This window comes from Scleropages formosus, chromosome 5 (genome assembly GCF_900964775.1).
Source record: "Scleropages formosus chromosome 5, fSclFor1.1, whole genome shotgun sequence".
Taxonomy (NCBI): Eukaryota; Metazoa; Chordata; class Actinopteri; order Osteoglossiformes; family Osteoglossidae; genus Scleropages; species Scleropages formosus.
Window position 1 is genome coordinate 1,279,857 of NC_041810.1, and position 24,943 is coordinate 1,304,799.

Consider the following 24,943-nt stretch of genomic DNA (forward strand, 5'->3'; position numbering starts at 1 on the left):
TTCCTCGATCAATGTCCGCACAATACTATGTGAACAATTTTTTTTAAAAAGAAATGCACAATCACTGTTTAGGATGTTTGATAAACTTGAGTCAGTTCTTTAAAGCATGTATAATTTGGTAGATGATGTCACAATGTAGGTGACCATGTACAAGTTTGGTGTAGTTTTCTTAAATTATTTATAGAATTTTGAGTATGAGATAGTAATTATTGTTAAGATGTGATTTTACAATAAACCTTTTCATTATTGTGTTTTGTTTGAGTTTTCAAACAACAAACTTTGAATGGAAAAGCAGGATATCTGATGATCGGGGAAGTGGACTGGTATCAAAAACAGCCTAGAAGGGTGCTGCTGTTTTACCCTTGAGAAGGGTAAATGTTACAGAGAGCTGTGTGTGTCACCTTTGCTCATACAACGAGTGATCGTAAATATTTTCATATGTAGTTTGGTAGTGTAAGGGGGGGCAGATAGCCGGAGTGTGAAATTCTGCACTGAATGAAGTGCCTTCCTTGGGGCGTGTTGTGAACATCGGTGATTCAGCAACATGGAACAGTAGAGGGAGGTTCTCTTTAGTGGAGGAGGGAGGACCCACACATGTTTCAGCCCCTTTCAGTTTGGAATCGCCTGGTAACTGAGCCCAAGGAAAGAGAATGCGTTGATTTAAACCAATCGTTTGGGCTACTTCACCGCAGTCAGGTTGTGGGCTTACACAGTGAATTAATATATGTGTGCAGTCATTAAGTTCTCAGACTGACCACCCTGTGGCGCCACCGATGTTGCAAGGCATCACTTTGTTTAGTCCAACAGTGTCAGGGGCAGCCAGTCTTAGAAGTTATTGACCATGCCACCTGAAGCATTAGGAGACTGGGCCTCTGTGAAGTTACCTCCACACATATCCCTTTTTAATATTTGTAACTTTTCCACAGAAAATTGTCCACTCTGTGATGTGATTTAAGTCGCTCTTGGCAACAAGCAGAAGCAAAAAAACAACACTTCTTCAAAACTGTTCTGGCCATGCACTGATAAAAAAAACAAATTATGATTTCTTTAGGTTGGGGGGGGGGGGGTCCTTTTCCAGCTGAAGCCTGAGGAAACACAATCTTTCACTCAGAAAAAATTGTTGCGTTTAAACTTTATGTTTTTACAGACTCATTGATTGGCAGCAAAATATACATTACTATCATGTTATGTGTTTAACATATACGTAAGTTTACACGTCTGTCTGAAGACCACCAATGGTGACGACAATGTTCGAGATACGTGGCCGGACAGCCAAAGCAGGATTCGGATTGCTTTTATGATGCTCTTTGTGAGGCGATATTAATATGAAGACATGTACCACATGTGTGGAGGCAGCGCTCTGTGTAAGACTTATTTCGCTTCAGAAACAGCGGCAGACTCCGCGCCATTCGCACCGCGCGGGGTCACGGGGCTCCTTTCCCGAGCCGAACCACCGACCACGTCCCGAGAAACTAGTCCCTTCGGAATGCATGCTTTTCCTTAACAATAATTGTTGTTGTGGTCTTAGTTTATCCCTTTCCGAAAACCTCTCCACCCGTTTCATCAGTCCCTACTTTATTCATTGTATTACGGAGTAAAACGCAAGCGACCCCGCGCAGAGGGGGAACGCGTGTGAGCGGCTGTAACAATAGCGCGCGGTCGGGTTCCGGAGCGACGCGGACTGAGGAGAATAGGGGGAGGGGAGGCCGAGAGTTCCCCCCCTCAGCTGGCGGAAGGAGATGGATCGAGAGGTTGCGCGTTGTCGCGCTCAGGCTGCGGAATGAGGGATTTGGAATAGTAGCGCCACCGAGCCTCGAGGACGACGAGTGAACGAGGAGCGCGCAATGGAGCCGACAGCCACTCCGGCCACTAAGTGACGAGCTCTGAACGGAGCGTTGCGATTGTGGGACACGCTGATTCTAGGGGAGGCGGAAAAAGGAGCCGGGCGCGCGTCGAGCGCGAGCGATGAGATCCCAGCGCTGAGCGGGAGGAGCGGCGGCGCGTGCGGAGAAAAGGCAGGAAGATGGGCGCCGTGGTGCGGAGCGGCGAGCTGCTGCGGCTCGCGCTCGTGCTGCTTGCAACGGTTTGTCCGCTGACACGAGGTGAGTTTCAGCGCGTGGCTGCGCGTTTCCCGCCCCCAGTCCCTTCGGGAAAGTTGGGAAGACGGTCAGCACGAGAAGTGGCCATTTTATTATTGTTTGGAGGAGGCGGCCTGTTGTGTGGGGCCCTGGGCGAGGAGGAAGAGGAGCTACCTGGTCGGCCGTGGGACGTGCTCTGGTGCCCCCTGCTCGGCTGGAGGCGCGCTCAGTCTGGCCGGTCGTTCTGCCGTCTCTCTCTCTCTCTCTCTGTCTGTCTTTCCGTCCATCTTCAACTTCGCAGAGCTCTACTTACACCGTACGGCTCTTGACGTTGTTTAACCGCGTTTGCAGCGACACCGCACCGCGACCCGGAGCCCAGGGACACTTTGCCCGTCCACTGGCAAACGACGGAGACGTTCACCGCGAAGTCCTGCACCGTACGCGTTGTTGTTTAGTGCATTTCCCATCATGTGTGCAGTCGGTCGTTTCTCCCACACGAACTCCTTGTTTCGGCTCCCCGGCCCGGGCCGTCGTCGTGTCGCTGGCTTTGTCTCCAACTTTTTTCTTTTTTTATGTAAATGATATGCTTATTGTAAAGAAGTAAGTAGAGCGATTTTATACTTAAATGAATGCTCGCGCCTCTACTCCAGCGTCACGCTCTACAGTTGGAAAATGTTTATTTCGAACTTTTTTTTTTGCTGTTTTATATATTATATATACCCCCCTCCGACAAATGGACCCCCTGGACCAGGGCCTGGTTCAACTTGTTTACATCGACATTTAGTCAGGTACTTAAAGTCGTCATGACGTCTTTGCTCGCATTGATTTGGTTAGTTCTTCTCCAGAACTTCCCTTTCAAAATTCTTGCTTCTTCTCAAGAAGACTTCTCCTTGTTCGAAACAGAGGGAATGGTGGATTCTCTTGTGACTTGTTTCTATCTAAGATGACAACATTAAGCTGGGTGTCAGAGGTCAGCCTGGTGGAGGAGAACAGCGCATTAGGTCTGTGCTGTGGTGAGGGCTTCTGTATTCTTGGGCTGAATTTGGGTTCTTTTCCTGGGACTGCAGGCCAGGTAATGTCCTGGTTCAGGACATTGCCATACAGTGAGTCTAAAAGATCTGAGGCCCCCACCTGCTTTAGCACTCTTGATCCAAGTAGGTACTCTAAACAACTCCGGAAAGATTACCATGCTGTTTAAATGAGTAAGCCAATGTTAATTTTGCTTATTTCACACTGTAAGTTGTCTTGGACGAAGGCATTCCATGCGCTGAAGAATAACTTACTGAAATGTAAGGCGCATTGGTTTGATAATCGGTTGGGTCACCAAGGTAATGCATCGAATGGAATTTCATTAGGTCTTTCTCTCTGTTCTTGATGCAGAGGATTTAGTCCAGAGCCTGTGCTAGAAGGACAGGGTGCAAGGTAGGGCAGTCACACTCTCAATCACACTAAGGGCAATTTAACAGAAAACTGACCGACCATACATTGCAAACAATTGGAACTAATTTATTGGCTGTTTTAAGTGACTGCAGAAGATTCTTTAATCAACATGTAGTTAAATTGGGAGTGAAGTTTTATAACGAATCAGTTGCATGGTTACTGTGCCTTCGCTTTTGTGGAAATTCATCTCTGTTTGGGTTATGTACACAGCAATTCTGCTTTGGGCAGTGCTAGGTTTGCTGGAAGAGAAGTGACGGCCTTTTTTATGGTTTACATACAAGGGGCAAAATACTGTTGGCAGATTTTATATAGAAGGTATTGGATTTTAAGATTGTGTTGTTTTACATAATGTATTAATCTTTGACAGCACAGTCATCTGATATGTCAGTATAGCTTTGCACACATGAAAATAGGCTTCTGAGACAAACCAGTTCAGTTGCTTCAGATTGTTGCTGAAGTCTGATATTGGGATTTAATGTCCAGAAGTACATGGAGGAAAAATTTAACAAAGTTTTTATACTCCTACAAGGCCTCTTAGATTTGCAGAAGTGATAAAATGATCATAAGTGTGAATGATTTACTGATACTGAGCAAGTTGCCATTGGGATATAAAAGGCAAATCAGTTTTGTGTGTTCTTTTAGACAATGTTAAGAAGTCAGCTGTGGCTGATCAAGGTGTTGTGGTAGACAAATTACTGTAAAATATTGCTGAAGTATCCATGTGGGTGGTGGTTGAGGGGGCAGATCTTGCTACAGCGATAAAGGTGAAACAAGACTCTGAACATGTCAGAGGCCAAACATTAAGTGTCATGAAATGTAATTTTTTCCTTCCATTTACACTTGGCAGGGAGAAGTGGTAGCTTTGGACTGACATCAATGAACTTTTGTGGTGTTCCCTAAATTCATAAATATTTACAGAAGGAAATTCCCCATGTTAAAAAACAGCCTGTCGGTCAGAAGTACGGAAACTTGAGGTTGACCGTGATAGCGATACGTTGGCACTCGCAGTCAATGTGTCAGGCTGAGGTTTGAATCTCTGCCAGCGTTTCTGAAATGAGGAGCCTATACCATACCCTGTGAACACATGCTATTTGACTGAGCTTTTTTCCAAAATGAGTACTTAAGGTGTGCAAACTTTGGACACACTTGCGTGATTTGGTGCAATATAATAAATGGAGTTCAAATGGAGATATAGGCTTTGTGAGTAATGAAATTACATGTTTTTTCATATGTAAATCCATTTTGCTCTTCATGTTTATAGAATTTATGAATCATCTCAAGTGCCTGTCTTTAGTGCTTTGTTACTGCTGGCCCTTTGCATTTCCTGCTGTCTTGGTGCCTTAGTGAAGTTCACACGTGCTTTGTTGTGATGCTGCTTTCGTGATTGAAAAAGAAAAGGATCTTGACAGGGTGAGGTAAAGGAGTGTCTCATCTTAAAGTGTTGATTTAGTTTCCCCCCCACTAGCGTTTAGTGTCTAGGCAAGGCTACCACTACGCATGGAGAAAAGTAGCATGAATACACATCAGTATAGGATCAATGTCTTCCCATGCTGTTGTATTATGCCTTCCTCAGCTGGCTTTTATGTCCAAACCAGTCATTTGGGTAGTATTGTCACCCTCTTCTGAGAAACTCCTGACCAATATCTATAAAGTGGTAGAGAGAGAGAATTTGTTCAGAACCAGAAAATTCCTCTCATTATCACATGAGTTCAACTAGGCCTCTATTTCATTCAGTCTTTGTTGGGCTCTAGTTGGGGGTTTTGGGGAACTTATCCAGATCAGTAAACAAAGCAAACTCTTGTGGCTGTGCTGCCACAGTGGAGGAGGGGAATTGGAATAATGAAAATTCATCCAAGCCACAAACCTGGAATGGACAATGGGTTAGTGCCTCGTCTCGGTTACCATTTTACTGTGGAAGAAAATTGACAACGTGTGCTTACAGTGGTCTACATATAGAGTTACTGTCAGCCGCTAAAATAAGAACTGCTCCACTGAATTGAGCTGGGACAGTTCATTAAACATACGTGTAAATGATTTGTATTACAGTATAAAGTTCATTTAATATAAAATGCTGTGAAGTGTGTGGTCAGCAGTCGTGGTAGACATTCCATTGGGACTTAATGAATGGGGGTGCTGTTTTTACCCCTCTGCAACGTACTGTATTGCAATAACTGCTTAGCTGCGGTCCTAAGCCTTGGAAGTTTTGGGATTAAATGCTTCATTCGTTTGTTGTAAGGGGATAGCTGGTAGCATAGTGGTTAGAGCTACTTCCTTTGAATCCACAGGTCACAGGTTTGATCCCCCTCTGGGTGTAGTACCCTTGAGCAAGGCACTTTCCCTAATATTGCTCCTGTAAAATTACCCAGCTGTAAAAATAGGTAAATAATTGTAACCTTAACAGTGTAAGTTGTTTTGAAGAAAAGCATCAGCTAAATGAATAAATGTAAATGCTTGAATGCCAAGGAAGCTGTTATTTGGGTCTAACACATGTTAAGTGGAATGATTTGAATTTTAAATTCCCTCCATCTGCATGACATTCTGATGTGAATCACCTTCCAGCTGTAGTGTGTACTGACACGAATCCCTGGTTTGGTCTTCTCCAGCACTTTTTTTTTTTTTTTTTTTTTAAAGAAAAAAAAAAAAAAAACATGTGTTGAGCTGCATTTTAGATCATTGTTCCCAGGGACTGCAGACACACAGTAATACTTTATGCATGGTGACTACTTCTGCCTAATCTAACCATGTGCTTAAAGTGAGGAGATGTTTCTACAGGTTTGAGGGCAACTAAGCATGAGTGAACAGCATTCTAGTGCTGGTGTGTAAATGGTGGCTTGTGTAGTGGGAGGAGTTACCCTGTAGGTAGCAGGCAATGAATCCTGTTTTTGCATATGAGTTTTATCTATTGAAGTGTTTTTCTATTTGTTTTAAGGCTACTTGCACTTTTGATCTGCACTATGTGTTTGTGATATGTTTATATTGCCATGTTTTTTCTCCATCCTCCAGGCACGCCACTGCTGCTGTATGCAAACCGGCGGGACTTACGGTTGGTGGATGCAGCGCAGAGCAAGGGCAATGCTACGGTGGTGGTGAGCGGCCTGGAGGATGCGGCAGCCGTGGACTTCGTCTTTGACCATGGTCTCATCTATTGGAGCGATGTCAGTGAGGAGGCCATCAAGTGCATCTCCCTGAACCAATCGGCTGGCCCCCCCATAACAGTGGTATCAGGCTTGGCCTCACCTGATGGTCTGGCCTGCGATTGGCTTGGAGCCAAGCTTTACTGGACCGACTCAGAGACCAACCGCATTGAGGTGGCAGAACTTGATGGGTCTTTACGCAAAGTGCTCTTCTGGCAGGACTTGGACCAGCCAAGGGCTATAGCCCTAGATCCAGCGAGAGGGTGAGTCAGTGTTTCTCTGATAGAATAGTCTGTCTTGTTTGGGTTGCGTGAGAAAAAATTCAACTTCTGTTGGCTCTGGCCAGATTGGGTTTCAAACTGCTCAGGGAGCTCTTTGGGGAAAGTGCCTAATCTCAGTCCTGAACAAAGACCTCTTTTCCCCCTCCCTAGGAAAGGGGCGGACATGTGAGTTGTTGTATTCGGTTCCATGTAAGGGGAGTCTGCAGTGCATTCGTGCAGCGGCACCTTCGGAATGCTTTATATCAGCGTGTGATTATAAAGGCATCTGCTCCCCAAGGAAGGGCAACAAACAGGTCATGGTGTGATCTCTCAGTGAGAGGCTAATCACTCTTCTGCTTGCTTTGTGGTTTACTTAAGGTCAGCGCACTTCAGTCTGTTGTATAAATTGGAGTCTTTGTTTAGCCTGGCTTTCTGATTGCAACTGCTGTTCTGTGTACCCAAGAACAAGGGATCAGTTTTTAAGTGCTATGATTTTTTTCTGGTTGACCATAAGACTTGAGTAGTAGAAATTTAAATGGCATTGTTTCACATTTATTTACTCCTCAAGCTGTTACTTGGAAAAAAAAAAAATTTTCCCCTCTCTTCCTTGGTTCAGTGTAATTCATGCTTTTCTTGTAAAGTCTGGATGTTACGGTAATATAATAAACATCTGCTGTCATCTGCATTTGGTGTCTCAGAAAATGTTGTCTATTGATCACTCAAGGGAACCATTACTGTCAGTCTCTTACACAGTTGATCTCTCTGCATAACATAGATTTTGACTTGCTTGTTGAAGTTGAATTTTGAATCTCATATTCCATTACCATTATGATTACAGTTGCACCTTTTTGTTGAACACCTTTTCCCTAAAGCTCCATTTTTCTCAACATGATAAAAATTGAAATGAGCACTCTTGGCCAAATGATACCACAAATGCTCTCTATAAAGACCTGAAAGGTTTTAATTGAGGGAGAAAATACCTGCAGGAAATGGGACAACCGAGGCAGTGAGACACTTATGGATATGAGGTACCCACAGCCTCTAATGCAAGCAATGCTGCTGTCCCTTGTTTAGTGGTTTTACTTTGCTCTAGTGTACAAAGGGATGGGGGTAGGAATCTGCTGGCATGCAGAGTATCACCTTTCAGAAGTCTGTTTTAGTGGCATTTACTGCAGGATGTAAATAACTTTCAGAATAGCATCTTATTTTCCTGAATGGTCAAGTTTAATCACTTGAACAAAATGCACTCATTTTCCTTTAAACTCAGCTGTCAAAGTGAAAAAATTTCACACAATTAAAATTTCCTGAAAGGTACATTGGTAGGGTCCTCAAGAATTGAGATCAATTATGTGGTGAACCCTTTCTTGTACTGTTGTTTTTCTGTCACGCAGTGGGAATTCCCTCTGTACCAATATGCCATTGCTATCCTTGATCACTTGTCACGATCGGATACTGTGTACCTGGAGAATTACTCAGGGTGATGGTATGTGTGCAAGTTAAATGGCTCACATTTCCTCTTTAGTGTGAATGATGGCAGAATGCTGTGGATAGAGGACCTTTACATCTTAACATCTTCATAGTACATGTCTCCCTAGCCATATATTTGGCAGCCATTCCTTACGTGCACCTGCCCAGGTTTAATCCGCTGTGGACCCCAGTATTTCTCTGAGTTTCATGGGTTTGCAGGCATTGATCCACATGTGAAGAGTAGCTCTTCTGGATAATATTATTGCCTGCTGAATTTAATTCATTAATACAACTGAGAATTGGCGTGAATCCAGAAATATAACCAAAATAATACGTACCTGACAAACTGAATAGTTTGATGTCCAAGGCTTAGCTTGGAGCTACTTATTCCTCTCAAAGAAACCAGTAATATTAATGCATTTACCTAGAATACCAAGCAAGAGCCCCCCTTCATAGACACAGTTGATATACCAGTAGGTTTACAGGATCATTGGTAGTGGTGTTACTTTGCAACACATATGAAATAGAAGACAAGCTGTCAAGTTTCTGTCCATTAAGAAATCTAAAACCTTTAGGACCCTTCCTTCAATTTGTGCTAGTGTGTATTGATTTTAAATCACTGCAAGTGTCCCACCAGTCACATTTATGATGGGAATATGATTACATATATTGATACCTTTCGCTATTCATCATGAAAGCCTTTAGGTTCTCCACCACTTTTTTTTGACATTTTTCACTTCCTCTACTTTTTTTTTTTTTTTCCTACTGCTACATATGTATTTTCCTGCACATTTTCATCAGTATCAATATTTATAGTCATCTCTCAAAGTACTTGTGGAATGTTTTTAGCAGTCATCTGCTTCCAGTCTGTGTCTTTCTTGCCTTCATTTGTGTGACAATTTGGAGGGCCAAAAGTGTGCCTGCTGCTGGACGAAGACAGAGTCTGTCTCTTGTCATTCCCTGGGAAACCGATGCGTTTCGCATGTATAATGAAGTGAAAAATGCACTCGTTTGCCGGATCACAGTTAAGCTGTGACGCTGCCATATGTGCTTGTGATGCCCAACCTGAGGTGTAAGTTTGCCTCCAACTGCTGTGCTAAGTGGGAGGAGCCTGGAAAGGATCTGGCTTCCCCTGCTGAATGTCTGTTGCTTTTACTGTCAGAACACAGCTCAGTAAGTGATACTTTATTTATGGAGCACTAACAATGGTGTGGCAGAAGTTCTTTTCATTGTGGTGGAAACTTTGTGTCTGCCTGTTTGTGGGGCACGTGTGTTTAGGAGTTTCCCCTCAGGTTAGTTATATCTGTTGTTGTTGTTTACATGGCAAAATAATGAACAGAGCTGTAGGTTGAAATGTCATATACAGCAAATAGGAGTATAAAGGTCCTGTGTCCTGTTTATGTGGTTCTGAATAAAGGAGCCTGTGTGCATGTGACTATGCAACCAAAATTTACCTTAATAGTGTGAACTTCAGAACAGGGTCCTGAAGTGAACATCCAAGTGTTTGTTTAATTTTGCTATCTGCTGACAAAAAATGCAATTTAGGTGCAGGTTTGTTGGGGACTGGGGAACCAGACACTACTGTGTGGAGGGTCTTACTGGCCTCCCATGTGTCATTGACTTTGTTGGAAGCATGGTCCCATCATGCCATGCGATAGCCCCTGGTGGCACAAGTGCCCTTTGTTTCTGTCAACAGCGTAATGTCAGGGTCCAGGGGTCTAGGACAGGTGGTCTTTACCATGGAGGAAATAATCCCCTCTTCTCTTTTGTTTGTATTCAAATGGAATAAAAGCACTGTATTGCTTTACAAAATGTTCAATTTCTTCCTGTACTTTTTTCCTTTTCTTTTTTTATCATTCTTGCATACAAATATTCATTTAGAATGTGCTCCCTAGAGATGAACTCAGTCCACCGGTAACAAGCATATTTCTTTTAACTTCTATTGGTTGTGTGTAAGGTCTTAGCTTTTTTTCACCCCAGGGAGCCCCTGGCTTCTATGCTATTTATAAACTTGGTCCAGCAGTTTTTGTGTCCCACCCATGTTGGCACAGGCCACCAGTCCTAATCCACTCATCCCAAGTTGAGACAACTGTCCAGTGTATTATGGTTGTGACTCTGCTTACACTGTTGCTACATTTTTTTTTTTTTTTAAGAAGCATGCAAATGAATCTCAGGGGTATTAGTTACTGCTTCCTTTGAGCAGATCTGAGAGGGTTCCCAGCTGCGCAAAACTTCAGCCTGTGTTTTTATTATTTTTTGGAATTTCATCTGAAACCTGAGGATGAGAACTTGATGCATTTCCATGACTTTATACCCCCCTCTTTCAGTCTTACGCTCACCACCTGCTGTGTACATGGAAGCCACCAATTAGCCCTCCATGTGAATTAAAAAAGCCAAACTTATTGTATAGCTTCACAGCATAAGTCATTTGCTGGTATTTTCAGAACTTATGCATTTTGACACCCAGTTGGGAGGAATGATGCTGGGTGGGCATTGTCTGAAGTGTCATTTTCTTCTCAGTGGTCCAGAGTATGCTGTAAATTTCCATGAGCAGCACTCCCCCTCCCCTTAGCCTGTATACTGTGCCCAGCAGTGCCTGGCCATGCTCAGGCTCAAGGTGATGTCTGTCCCATGCGAGTCTGCTCCCCTTTGAAGTCCTGCCACAGGCAAACAACTGCAAGAGATATGGGCCAGACTTGCGTGAACAGCTACCCCCTGGGCGAGTAACTTGTCTACCTGTGTGAAGGAGAGGAAAGAGGTGGGCATGGAACGTACCTTTAGCAGACAGCGCTTGTTACAAATGACACTTCTTGGCTATCAGTGATGACTTCTTTACAAAATTCTAAGGAATTAGTTGTACGCTTTATAAATATAAACTGATTATCTGCAGACCTCAGTCTGAGGAGTTGGAAAGCATGCTGCAAAAATGAGTTTACATGTACTGAGACAAATGATGCTATTACAAAGAACCTTGGTTGTAAAGCAATACTATATATGTTAGCCATTAGGAAACTCTAGAGGAAAAAGACTACAAAAGCATCTCTTTTGGTTAGCTTGTTCTAATCTCAATGTATGAAAAGCTGAAGATGAACACAAGTGGCCATTGCACACTTAACTGCCAGCTGTCCTATAGTGTATTTCCTACAAATCTGAACATTGACTGATAAAATGTAGTTGACTTATTTTTGGGGTTACTATTCAGCAAAAACCTGAATTCCGTAGGTTTGTCTTAAGGTATTCAGGATCTCGCTTAGTGCTGGTAGTAGTGGGGGTGGATGCTGCAGATTGGGACTGGTCCATGTCCTGCACTTCTTGTCACCCGTTGCCATCAAATTACGCATCTCGTCCATCACTAGAGAGATGTGGGAATTAGCATTTTAATTCTCTAGGGCTTTGATAAAAGCTGCTCATAATGTATTCATAGGTTTTATTTTAATTACACCCCATACTTTGGACCATGGCAGGTTGGGGGAGCGATTATGGTAGAGGGGGATGTCTCTGAACATTCTGCGCAGGCATCCGGACAGGTCTTGGTTCCTGGCAGAGCATAGAGGAGCCAGCGCTTGGCCTACAGCCCTGTAATTACTCCATTGTGTGAATGCATTAGGAAGCTTTTTAATTATCACCCCCCCCCACTTCTGTGTTACAAGTCTAATGCATGAACTCTGCATGAAAATTAGTGCTGGTGTAGACAAAATCGACAATTTCTCAGTGAAGATTGTTTTCTGTTATTACTGTGGACCTAGTTCCACATAAGTACAGAGTTCCAAGGCATTGATTCATCTGAAATGTATTTTTTTCTTTAACCTAAGTTGCCTTTTACTTTTATGGTTTTATAGTCAGATGAAAAATGTATGCGAGATGATCATGTTTTTGATTTTCTTACTCTGAAAACAAACCAGTCCCCTCCACCCCACAGCTATTTGTGTGGCTGTGTAAATAGCTGACTGATGGCTTGTTTAGTACTAGAACCTTAACAAACCACAAAGCCTTACATTTTTTCATCCCAATCCAAACATAACATGTCGTTTTTGTCATATCTGAGACAATGGAAAGAACTCGCAAGTAAATCTGAAACTTGTAGCCTTGGTGTTCATAAGCCCTGGTCAGGCCAAGTGAAACCAGCTGAGCTGTATGAGATGGATCACCAAGTGTTGTTGCATAGCTACTGCATTCCATTTTCCCTGCCTCTCTATAATAGAACATTGAGCATGTCTGTTTTGTCAGTTGGTCAAATGGTTACTTGAAGTTTTCGCTTTATTTCAAGTGAGCTTTGGTCATACAAATAAATGAATGCGGGGTTGAATTACTGGGTGCTATAGCATTACCACTATGAGAAATATGGAGCCAGTATCCTGGTGGTCACATCAACAGTGGAGGATGCTTGCAAAGCTGAAAGTGTATGTGAAGCACAGAGACTCATGGAAGCTTTAGTTTGTGTGGCTGGTCACGTCGGTTCTAATGGAAAGCCCCCAGATCATCCTGCAGGGGCCAAAAGATTACAACCTGTTTGATTCCCTAAGATTTAACAGTAAAATGTCCTCTTAAATTTAACAGCCTGTCTTAATAGCAGCGCATCCCTGACAGAAAGCACAGGGGTTCTTCACGGAAGTCTAAATCCCTTTGTCATCCCACCTCAGTAGCCTAATCTTCTGTGGTGATTTTTCTTGTTATTGCTGGTGATTGTCTGTACAGTTTTCTCTCCAAGAGAAAATCTCTCTAATGACCTAAATGCTGAACTTGTGTGGCACCAGAGAAGCTGATTAATGCCTTTGGCTTTGCTCTCCATAGAAGAGGGGCATAGGGCTGGAGGGGGCAATGGGTAGGCATTGCTGGAGGGGGCAATGGGTAGGCATTTGCAACGTCTCAGGCCATGGGTAGCTTAGCGTGGCACAGCAGGTGGGGGTTTACCTTATAGTACGGCAGTCTTTTGAAAGCCTGATCCACGACTCCTTTCCCCTTTATTTTGGTTCCAAGGCTTTCTAGAGGGAGATGCACATTGTATCTGATTGCTTCCTGTTTAAACAGTCCTGGAAGATATGTACATGGATTAAGAGCCAAGGCCTGTCAGTGGTGCCCTTTCCGTACTAATAGGACTTGATGGGAGTTCATAGTGCAAGTGTGCCATATCATTGCTATTCCCAGCTCTTACCTGGACAAGCTACATTGCATGCAGCAGGATGTACCTCCACTCTTACAAGGGTGTTTGTATGCACACCTGCCAACGGATGGCTCTGTGACTCCTTGAATTTGTACCATTATGATTTTGACATGTGCTTATTGGAACTGTGTGATATACTGGATCAAGGACTGGTAGCCTGTTTTACAGAAGGGTTTTGAAAAATGTTGGTATTGTAAAACTTTTGTAATGAGAGGTCACACTGCACAGATGGCTAAACTGTGTGCAACACCACTAGGTGATGGGCTCACCTGTTGCTATGTTCCCATTTACCTTGGATCTCTCCATTTTGGATTTATTTTATAGCAGTTCAATAAAACCCAGTTTTTCAACTGATTCTCACACACTGTAGTGTGTAAATTTGAGGGCAATGTTGAGATTTTAATCCCTGAATTAAGCACAAACATGGTTAAAGTGTAAATAATGAACATTGCTTGCTAGTAACATACAAAACTAAAGTGTTAAAATACTGCTCTGTAGGCCTTCTGACAAAAGCAGTTTATAAGGAAGGGCAAGATATTTTTAACTAAAGTATGTGGTACATAAATGATACATGAGGGCTCATGTGTTTTGTGATTGTGTTCCCGGAGAAATGAAATCAGTTTAACGAATGCCGTTATAACCCTAACGTGGCCTCTGGACACGCTGCAGCTTGTCTTATTCACAGTCAAAGGCCACAAAGGAGGGCATTTTCTGCCTTCATTTTGCTTTCACAATTTTCCTGGTTTATGCCGTCTTATTATGGCTTTGCACGTCGTGCATAATTCAACACTGCTGCAGAAAGGTGTTTTGTTGCTTATTCTAAGATATTTACTGTGTTCAACCAATGCCTGCATACCCCAATTGTAGCTTTACTGTGTTCATTCTGTAACACTTTTACTATCATAGTGAAGAGTAACTAACTAGCAACTTTCAGATTGCAACTTCATGTCCTTGCCAGCTTTCTTATTCTGAGTATCCATTTGTTGGATCCTTTAAATATATGGCAGTCATAAAAATAATGAAACCTTGGTTTCTTGGCCACGCCTATAGTGATACCCATGTGAATTGACCCTGGAACAAGCTTATGCCATGGTCTGATGCAAATGTAGGGCAGTGGGTTATCAGTACATTTTTATACTTTGTCAAAGCCAATTTTGAAATACTGCAAAAAGCCTGCAGTGATTGAGTATCTTTGAAAAGGAAATTTTTTGAAAGATTTGAGCTTGGTTTGTATAGCATGTGCTAAATTTACATGCACATGATGAGGACAGCTAAGTGCTCTTGTGCAGTTGCAGAGAAAGTTTTTGAGAACTGCAAAATTAGTCTCATTAACAGTCCCACCCCAGCTGGATGCAACCCCACCCTTGTCCTTCTGAACCCCCCAGTGTGATTCTGTTCAGAAGTCCTTCTCCAACACTGACCTCTCTTAACCTCTGGTAATGACAGCCTCTAGCATGCCCTTGTCTTAGCTGATGGAATACTTGTACAAGAGAGTGGGGCTGCGTGGCCGTGGCACTGTTCTGTGCTTGTTCCCCTCAGATTTCACCCTCTCACGTTCAACCAGTTTACACCCCTCTTGTCTCTGCACTGGCTCCACCACACTCCACTGCCTGGCTTGTGTAACCAAACCACTTTCCACTGCATTCCCAGACTCGCCGTGTCAGGCACACAGTGTTTACAGGCTCATCAGAACCCATGCCTTAAAAGTCCGTTGTTTGTTTATACTTTTGGTTTGTACTTCTCACCTTCTTGGCACACAGTCTCTGTTTGCATGGATCTCGCTCCCATTATCTGACCAGCTCTATGTGAATTTTAGCACAGAAGTTTAAAACAAAGTGGTATGAGTTTTATTGTGATGCATATCTTTTGTTGCTGTGATGTATGTAGCACAGCAGGGTTTATGTAACTGACCAGATCTGCAGAGGTGTATTTGTTTTTCCATTTTCTTTTGCATTTGTTGCACGTTTCTTCTAAGATGACTGGACCTGTTCTGTGAAAATTATAAAACAAGATGAGAGATAAGACCCACTGGTAGCTGTTTAACTGAAATGTTTTGTCTTTTATGGTGCTTATGGGGTCAGCAGACTCCACCTCAGTACAGCCAAATGTGCAGCTGTAACCATGTCTGTGCCCTGATAATTATAGCAAGGCTGTTATGCTAATTAGTGGTGTTCATACACTGTTATTTTCTGTCTGGAGGGCAGTTCCCTCTCTGTAAACACCTCTTCATTCATATTGTACATGTTCCTGGTTGCCACATAGAAGATACTGAGGATTAGCCAGACTAGGTAACCAGTATTTCTGGCTTTTAAACCTTCTGAGAAGTCTTGTATTTTTGTTTTTTATTTCAGTAAGTTCACTGGGTTATGGTTGAGACTCATATAAGGATATGTTGTTAGTATACTAACATCCTAAAGTATTAACAGTACACTCTGGTTTCCATCCAGTGTTGCCTTTGAACAAAGTGTTCAAAAATGTGCCAAATCACTTGTCAATGTAATCCAGTTCTACTTGTAAAGAAACCCACAATTGCCCAGAGGGAGGGAGACATGGAGCAGATCATTGTCTTTCATACAAATGTGTGAATGTCCTGTTTGACAAAACACCCACCCCCACCCCAGTGCCTGAGGACCAATCAGCACATGGGACTTACCCCTTCACCACCTCCCAGCGTGGGGGGGGGTCATTGCATATGTCCTGTCGTACTTGATGTATTTTGTCCATGGCGGTTGAGTAGGGGGTGGCTGTGTTGCTAGGGGAGGAGGCACTCCAGCTGTTTGGGGTGTCAGAGGCCAATTTTGGGAAACAAAAGCATCCATTAGCACAGGACTCCTGTGGCTGCTCTCTTCTTTTGTGTTCATGCAAAATCACAGGATATATCACCCTGACAAATCACTCCACTCCTTCTCTCTCCTTCCAAACAAATATTTTCCTTTGTAAAGGCACCTTCCTGTACAGTTTCACTTTCTCCAGAAAATCATCAGGGAATATCTCAGGGCTCTTACTTTAATAGTAGTTCATAAGTGTTCACCATGATTAGAAGATGAGTTCTGAGAGCTTCACAAATCTCATCAGTGGATGGGTGCCTCTTGCTTGCAGGAGAACCATGCAGTCAAGATGGGATGGAGTCTGGGTTTGTGCTACAGAAGGTGGTACAAGAACAGGTCAGCATTATAGATGTTCTTGATTTGGTCTTGCTATGAGACTAGTGTTCCGCCAATATATGTATTGTAAAATAATTCAGCAGAGCAGAAACTCTCTGTGACATACAGTGCTATTGGCTGTGTTTGGCATTGCCATTAGATTTGTGGAAATGTGGTGACACAGAGCAGGTAGAGAGAGAGACCCCTCCTCCACTACGTTTTACATTTTCTGTGTTATTGCTTTCCTGAGTCAGATTGAATACCGTATACTACGAATACAAAATAAGTTAAAAATACAAAAAAATGACAGAGAAAGAGGGAAAGCAGTCCACTGTGTTAATTGAAAGTGATTATTAACATGTGCCTTGTTCAGCCTGGATTTAAAGGTAGCCAGGAATGTAGTGTGGGTGATTTTGAGGGGCCTGTTAGAGACCACAGTGAGACGAAGGTTGTAAGGTAGGGAACAGAGTGACTTATAGAAAGAGCTTTATAGAAAAACACACGGGTTTCAAAGTCAAAGACCCAAGTCATGCTGCCACATATTGGCTGTTAACATGCTTTAAGCACAGTGTTGATTGCTTTTACAGTATAATGTATCAGGTTAATATATGTTTCATATTGAAAACATGTCTGTTTATAGTTTTGGTATTTTTCCCCTCAGTTGATTACACTATGAAAGACAAAATTTTTCTCATAAATTTGGATGAGTTAATTGTGCCATCATAAGGTAGGTAGTAGTTATCAATGGCCGCATGCCTACTACAAGGTCAAGGTGGTCTGGATTCTGTTTTAGTTTATGAAGCAGGAAAAGCCTTGCATGGGATACCAGTCCATCTCAGAGCAATCACACACATTCATTCACACACTAGGGGCAATTTGGAGTTACCAATTCACTTGAAACACGTTTGGTTTGTGGGGGGAAGCCAGACCACCTAGAGGAGACATGTAAACGCAATGAGTATTTAAACTTCACACGGATTGAGGTGTAATGAAACCACAGCCCAGGAATTGTTAGGTAGCGCTACTACCTGCTGTGTGACCATTTATGCTTATAAGACTATATATAATTTTTGTAAAATATATAGTATTATAAATTGGCTGGAATTAATGTATCAGATTAATATGAATAATATGCAACTTTACGCAGCAATATTTTCAAAATTGAAAAACCCCTTTTCAGTTAAAAAGCTGCAAACTTTTCAAGTATAAAAATCATGGCAGTTTGCATTTGTCTTATTCCTTTCCTCCTGTTCTAGATTTCCTTAAATGATATGGCTTTCCTTTCAATCACTGATCAAGGACATCGTTTCCACTGGTGACCCTTTGTATGCAAGAACAGAAAATGGCAGGGCAGGTCTTCATATTACTGCCGTAGCTCTAATGTCAATGAAAAGTGGATGAAGGAGGTTGTGATCACCTGTGGCTTGGCATTTGCAAAACAAGAGCCTGCTGGCTCCCTGTGCTGTGCTTCTAGTGCTACAATGTTGAATTGGTTGCATTGTGTCCCTTTTGTCCATAAGCTGTATCCACCCCATGCTGTGGGGAGCCAGCTGGTGATCAGAAGAAAGGGCAAAAGCCCTGTACTTTCTGTGGCTGAACTTTGGTGTCCTTGCAGCCCTGTGGGCAGCTCTACCACATAGTATGCCCCTTGGAGTTTTCCACTGTATTTATAACTAATAATACCAGTACTTCATTGTTTTCTGTTTTAAATTGATCTGATTTACATTCGTTTCCATTTCTTTCTGAAGGTACATGTACTGGACAGACTGGGGGGAAATTCCGAAAATTGAACGGGCGGGAATGGATGGGTCAAGTCGATCAATAATCGTGGACAGCGAAATCTACTGGCCAAACGGACTGACGCTGGACTACACCGAGCTTAAGCTTTACTGGGCAGATGCAAAGTATAATTTCATTCACCGATCCAGTCTGGATGGCAGCTTGCGGTATGCTTCCCCTCACCACTTTTCTGCTGCCTCTTAGTCTTGGAACATTCCGTGTAATTTTCGTCAGGTCTTATCTCAGGATACTATTGTCAATGCAAATTTATACATTCATAAAGACTAAAGTACTTTAACTGTCAATCGATTCATCTCTAATCTGCACTCAGTAAGGAAGCATGCTGTAACATTCTATCTTTCTGCACGTTTTGTGTGACTTGTTTCATTTTCAGTTTAAATGGCTCGCAATGGAAGTATAATAGCTTTGTCATCGGTCTGGTGAAATTCACATTAAGAGCCATTGATTGACAGATTGGTTTCATTCCCAGGTTCAAAAATGCTTTTGTAACATGTTGCCTTGTGTTCCAGTATTAATGCTCATAAACTGACCATTATAAAAGCAAAAGATAAAATGCCTTCTCTGTGTCTGTCAGGGAGGTGGTAGTGAAGGGCTCGCTCCCACACCCCTTCGCCCTCACTCTCTACCAGGACACACTCTTCTGGACAGATTGGAACACCCACTCAATCCATTCCTGCAACAAGAAGACAGGCGAGGACCGGCAGGAGGTCCACACCAACATCTTCTCCCCCATGGACCTCCATGTGTATAGCGAGGACCGGCAGCCGCTTGGTATGATCAAGGCCATGCTTATGTCCATGTTGGAGGAATATGCGTGGCACAGTGTGAAAATATCAGAGCTTTTCGAGATGAGCCTTTAAGGTTTCTCCTCCAAGACGTGTGTTTTTAATCCCCCCCCCCATTTCCCTTAATCGTTTCCTCTTTTTTCACGTCTCTAGAAACAATGCACAAGTGTTTCTGGGATTTGTTTTGTAATGGTATTATTCTTTAGAAGTGATTACTGCAAAATTGCCTTTTTTGGTTCTCTGGCACTGGAAACAATAGCTGCTCTGTTTCTTCCTCTGGTAGAATGCAGAAAATGTCTAATGCTTAAGTGAGAGCCCGGGAGTTGCTCTGACTGCCCAGGCTTAAATTATTGCATCAGGTTACACTGCACTTCCATCAGGTGACTGGATGGCCTTTTGTTGATGGTGTTGCTTCATACATGCTTTACTGCGTTAGATCCTTTAGTGCGGGCTTCTTGGGGTTCGTAGCAGGGTCAAATAACTTTTAAGAAACATCTTGTGTACCTGAGTGATTGAGCTCATAGTTTGTGTTCAGGGCTGTGCTATTGCTTTAACATCTCACCTGATTTGTGTCTGAAGCCCTGATGAACCCATGTACGTTGAAGAACGGCAACTGCTCCCACCTATGCCTGCTCTCACCCACAAAACCCTTTTACCAGTGTGCCTGCCCCACTGGCGTGCAGCTACTGGAAGATGGTCGGACCTGTCGGGAGGGTAAGTTTGAAAGACCACACTGCAGATTACCCTGCATGGAGACAGCACTTACTTTCTCAATGATACATATGGCTGCATGGTTTAAGTGCTTTATACTGTCTATTAGCTTAACAGGGCTGAATGGGGTTCCATTAGTTTTCACCCACGTATGCAATTTGATGTGCTAATGCAGGTAAAGGAACTTGTTCACAGTAAAGAAAAAAAAATCCTCAAGGGTTTTCCCCAGAATTTGAAGCAGTGGCTCTTTAAAAGACAGTCCTGATCCTCAGTACTTGTGCAGAGATCAGTCAACCTCTGACCTAATTGCTGTTATGAAATCCTAAAACACATGCATTTGGTAAGTGAGCTTTGTGGAGGAGGAAGACTTTGGGGTGACTTTTGAGAGTGATCAATTTTCAGCACAGTCTGTAATGGAACATCTCAGTATGTTCCCCTCCCCACTTTTTCTTCCTCTTTTGCTTTTTGTGCTTGTAATTTATCTATCAGATCTGTGGCATTGGATGTCCACTTTTAAGGACATGAACATTAGCAGCCTCTGTTGAAGGAAAAGTATTGAACGTTTGCCGTTTCGTCCTTGGTGGCATGGTGGTGCAGCGGGTTTGGCCTGTGCCTGCTCTCTGGTGGGTCTGGGGTTCGAGTCCCGCTTGGGGTGCTCTGCGATGGACTGGCGTCCTGTCCTGGGTGTGTCCCTTCCCCCTCTAGCCTTGCGCCCTGTATTGCCAGGTTAGGCTCCGGCTTGCCGCGACCCCACCTGGGATAAGCGGCTTCAGTTAGTATGTGTGTTTCATGCTTTATTGCAGGCACTGGATGATGCGTGGTGGATAGAATTACATAGCTGTCCACACGCATCATCTGTCATTTCTGAATGATAGCATCACAATTTACATTTACATACGTATTTTTTCAGTTTGCGGGTGCTTTTCAACAAAGTAACATACATCTCAGAAATTTCTGGGATAAAGTTCAATTACCTTTTTTTTTTTTTTGTTGCTGTAAAATTTAAGATGAAAGAAATTATGTCCAAGTAAATGTCATCAGAATATTGTAAAGGTGCTGTAACTATTAGCTTTCATTAATGTTAGAAAATTTAAGATCTCGATTATTCAAAGTATTCTTGTGGAAACCAACAGAAAACTGACTAGGTGTGCCACAGAATAGGATGTCCCACACTCCCATTTAGCCTTTTTTTCTAATATATTTTGCATACAGCTGGTTATTTTTACAGCATAAGATACGCAGTGTAACAGACAAATTTTAGCAAATACAGCTGTGGAGGATTTTTTTTTTGTTTTGTTTTTTGTAACCAAAATATTTGTAATGCAAGTAACCAGTGCATCAGTGTTTGCGGCCTTTTTCATTAACTGCCTTGTCTTTAAGAAACAATCTGAGACTCGGTTTTTTGGATGGATACCCCCTCCCCTTTTGTCTGTCTGGTGTTCATGACCGTTCCTGACACTCACTGACCTAGTAGTTGCCATGGAAACCTCCACTTCTTTCCACCTCTGATTTATGGCTTTGCTGTTTTTGTACTTTCTGGTTTGTTTCCTCAGACATGTAATGGATGTTGTGAGAAGGGCATTTGTTGAAGGCAATCAAACCACATTTGTTTTGGCCCCACTCCTTTCACTTGTTGAAATAAAACACTCCTACATAGCTCTGTGAAGCTGCTGCTGGGTATTACAGCTGGAGGTGAGAATTGAACCAGTGACCTTTAGGGCCAAAGGCAGCAGCTGTAACCACTGTACTACCAGCTGTCCAGTACAGTTTTGAATGAAGTATCTGGGGTTTAAGAGAATCATTGTTGAAGTACATAATACATAAGATATTGGGAGATGCCATTGCTCCTCTGATTGTAAACAGCAGGCACTATACAGTATAGCATTACTCTAAGCATTATTTCCCATAAAGCCCCATCCTGTACAGAAAAAGCTTTTAAAAAAAAAAAAAAAAAAAAACTTTCAGCTGTGCTCATAACACCATCAGAGAGAATAGTTTTGTCCTGGTTCACTGTGCTGGCTGGGCCATGGGATTGCAGCATACAGTGCCTGAACAAATGTGTACTAGTAATGCCTGATTGTCCAGAGTGGCCCTGTAGAGCTTGCCCCCAATACCCATTTTACACCACACAGAATGGGCGAGGGCTTTCAGGATTAATAGAAAATGAAAGATAGATACTGGTACAGTTTTACATTGGTTGTGAGGGGTTTGAGCTAGGAAAATACCACAGGCATGTATCAACAAGAAAACTTAACTGGCTGTTGCCCAGTCTTAAAGAGAATGTCCTTTAAATGGGAAATGTGCTACCATCTATAGTACTTACTATAAACCTTACAGTGGTTGGCTCAAAAAGATCTTTCCTTTTATAAGCTGTGAATTCAGTAAGGATGGTATTTCTCAGGGTTTTGTGAATGACTGTGCACTATTCAGTTTAGGTCCTGGATATATCTTTTCAGTATTTCTGGATAAATTAGCCCTTATTTGTGGTGGTGTTATATGGCTCTAAACAAAATTAGTACAGTGGTCATTATGTAGAAGTTGACACACAAGGTTTCCCTTAATTACAATAGCATTAACAGAATAGCTTAACCTTTGTGGCATGAATTTCTGATTGGTCCCCGTTGTGTCCGACCAGGTGCTACTCAGCTGTTGCTTCTAGCCCGACGCACAGATTTGCGACGCATCTCTCTGGATACAGCTGACTTCACTGACATTGTGCTGAACACTGAAGACATCCGGCATGCCATTGCCATCGATTACGACCCCGTGGAGGGCCACGTCTACTGGACAGATGATGATGTGCGGGCTATCCGGCGCTCCTACTTGGATGGTAGTGGGAGCCAGTTTTTGGTCACTTCACAGGTTCATCACCCGGATGGTATTGCGGTCGACTGGGTGGCCCGCAACCTGTACTGGACAGACACGGGCACTGACCGCATCGAGGTGACCCGACTTAATGGTACCATGCGCAAGATCCTCATCTCTGAAGACCTGGATGAGCCCAGGGCTATTGTTTTGGACCCTGTTGCAGGGTATGTATACCTGTGTACATCAAAAGTATTGCTACAGCATTGGGCAAAATTGTCAGCCCCTTTCCAAAGCCAATGCACAATGACGCCAGCTCATATAAATATTTCCTTGTAATGAGTTGACTGTCAAGACATTTTAGGCATGCTGTTTACTCTGGAGATTGTGTGATGTACAGTAGGTATTTGTGGATTTCTATTTTGTTCCCTGTCCTAAAGGATTTTACATTTAACTCTTTTAGAAAGCCTTCAACAATGTTATTTTAACTGGTGAAACCACTGCACACTCAGTATTCAGTCTTCACTGTGTTTCAGAGTGTTTACGCTTTTATGTGTACTTTCCATTGAGTGCCCCCACCCCAAAACTGTCTCGATATAACGAGACTGACCAAGATCGACTGTCAAAGTTGGCATCTTCTGGCATTATTCTTACTACCATCACCCCTCTAGACCATTTCCTCATTAACCGACTAGTGAAAACAAACAGTATTTGTCCTTCAATGTTAGGCTGCTACGTTGGAATCCAAAATATCATATGAGATAGTAGCATTCCAGCAGTATACTTCAGAACATCTAAAGTGAATTGTTATAAAAGGCTAGCTGTCATGCTGTTCACATAAACTGATAACCACTTATAATATGTTGCTAGTATTTTATAGGTTAATGACAATGAGTAATAAAATACAGTACATGTAACCTTTCTGCATTCTAAAGGAAGGTACATTTCAGGTAAATATCCATCTGAGAAAATCATTAGTTACTGGTTACACTATTGACTGCCCAAAAAGGATGTGAGTGATTTTCTTTATGGCTGACATGACTGTTGCACAGAGTGAGTTTATGTTAATCTCCAGGTACATGTACTGGACGGACTGGGGGGAGGTTCCGAAAATCGAGCGCGCTGCCCTGGATGGCACTGACCGTGTAATCATGGTCAATACCTCGCTGGGTTGGCCCAATGGTCTTGCACTGGACTACGGTGAGCGAAAGCTCTACTGGGGTGATGCCAAAACGGACAAAATTGAGGTGAGTTGTTGCATTTATCAAGCTGTTTCAGCGCTGCATATATGGAAGGCTTCTACTTTTGCTTTTACCCCAAAAATGGGCCTTAAGAGAATTTCTGCCATTCTGGTGGGGCTTTTGAAAAAGTGGAGGTGTTTACAGCAGAGTGCAGAGTTCTATGTGGAATATCTGATGGACTGGAGCTTCCAACCCTTCCCTCCCTGAAACCCTTCACTGGGCCAGAAATGTAAATGGTGTAGTGTGTGCATGCCTGTGTGTTATGAAGGGAATGTCCAAAACAGTAATGTGATGGATAATGGGGAGCAGAGGGAAGGGGCCCAGCAGGGGGCCTTTGTAGCTGGCTTTATCTGGCAGGTGGCCCCATGCTGCCTCTTTCATTGCTGTGGTGACAGTGGGAGGAGCCAACAGCTCCCATCCTCTCTCTGCACATGGGAGGTGCCAGCTCTTGCAAGAATGATGGGACACAGATTATGTGAGGCAAGAGCTGGGGTTCCATTCTGCATTCAAAGCAGATGGACACAAATTGGACTCAGTGGGTTCTCTATTTCAACTTTTAATCCTGTGTTACTATTGATCAGTATTACTTGCCTGTCTGAATCAGCTGTTTGCTGAGGGCTCCCTCCATTTTCTGTGCAGGGTTTTGTTCTGTTTTTGTCTTTGACCATCTCCTTTATCTGTCTCACTAAAATGCGTAGTTTTCCTGCAACTCTTCCTTCTTTCCACTAGTTTTTATCCTGCAGTACCTGAAACTGCTGCAGTATTTTCAGTTCAATGGGGCTGGAAGGAGTTGTTATATAGCTACATGATAATAGTCACAAAATAAAGGTTTGAAAATAAAGGGCTGCTTCAGTTTCTCAGGAGAAACCTTGTACATTTTCACACCATTGTTTCCATCTACAATTTCTGGTTTTGAAA

The 24,943-nt window shown here is 42.9% G+C and overlaps 1 protein-coding gene across 1 annotated transcript in view; it reads left to right on the forward strand.

The window, feature by feature from the left end:
- The first annotated feature begins 1,731 nt into the window (after nt 1–1,731).
- LOC114910567 (low-density lipoprotein receptor-related protein 6-like) overlaps nt 1,732–24,943 on the forward strand; it is a 39,892-nt gene continuing 16,680 nt past the window's right edge. Inside the window, exons 1-7 of the mRNA XM_029252228.1 lie at nt 1,732–2,102; nt 6,522–6,915; nt 18,432–18,629; nt 19,058–19,254; nt 19,848–19,982; nt 22,615–23,011; nt 23,860–24,031. Of these exons, the coding sequence (XP_029108061.1) occupies nt 2,024–2,102; nt 6,522–6,915; nt 18,432–18,629; nt 19,058–19,254; nt 19,848–19,982; nt 22,615–23,011; nt 23,860–24,031 (1,572 nt within the window). The 5' untranslated portion in view covers nt 1,732–2,023. The remainder of the gene's footprint in view (nt 2,103–6,521; nt 6,916–18,431; nt 18,630–19,057; nt 19,255–19,847; nt 19,983–22,614; nt 23,012–23,859; nt 24,032–24,943) is intronic.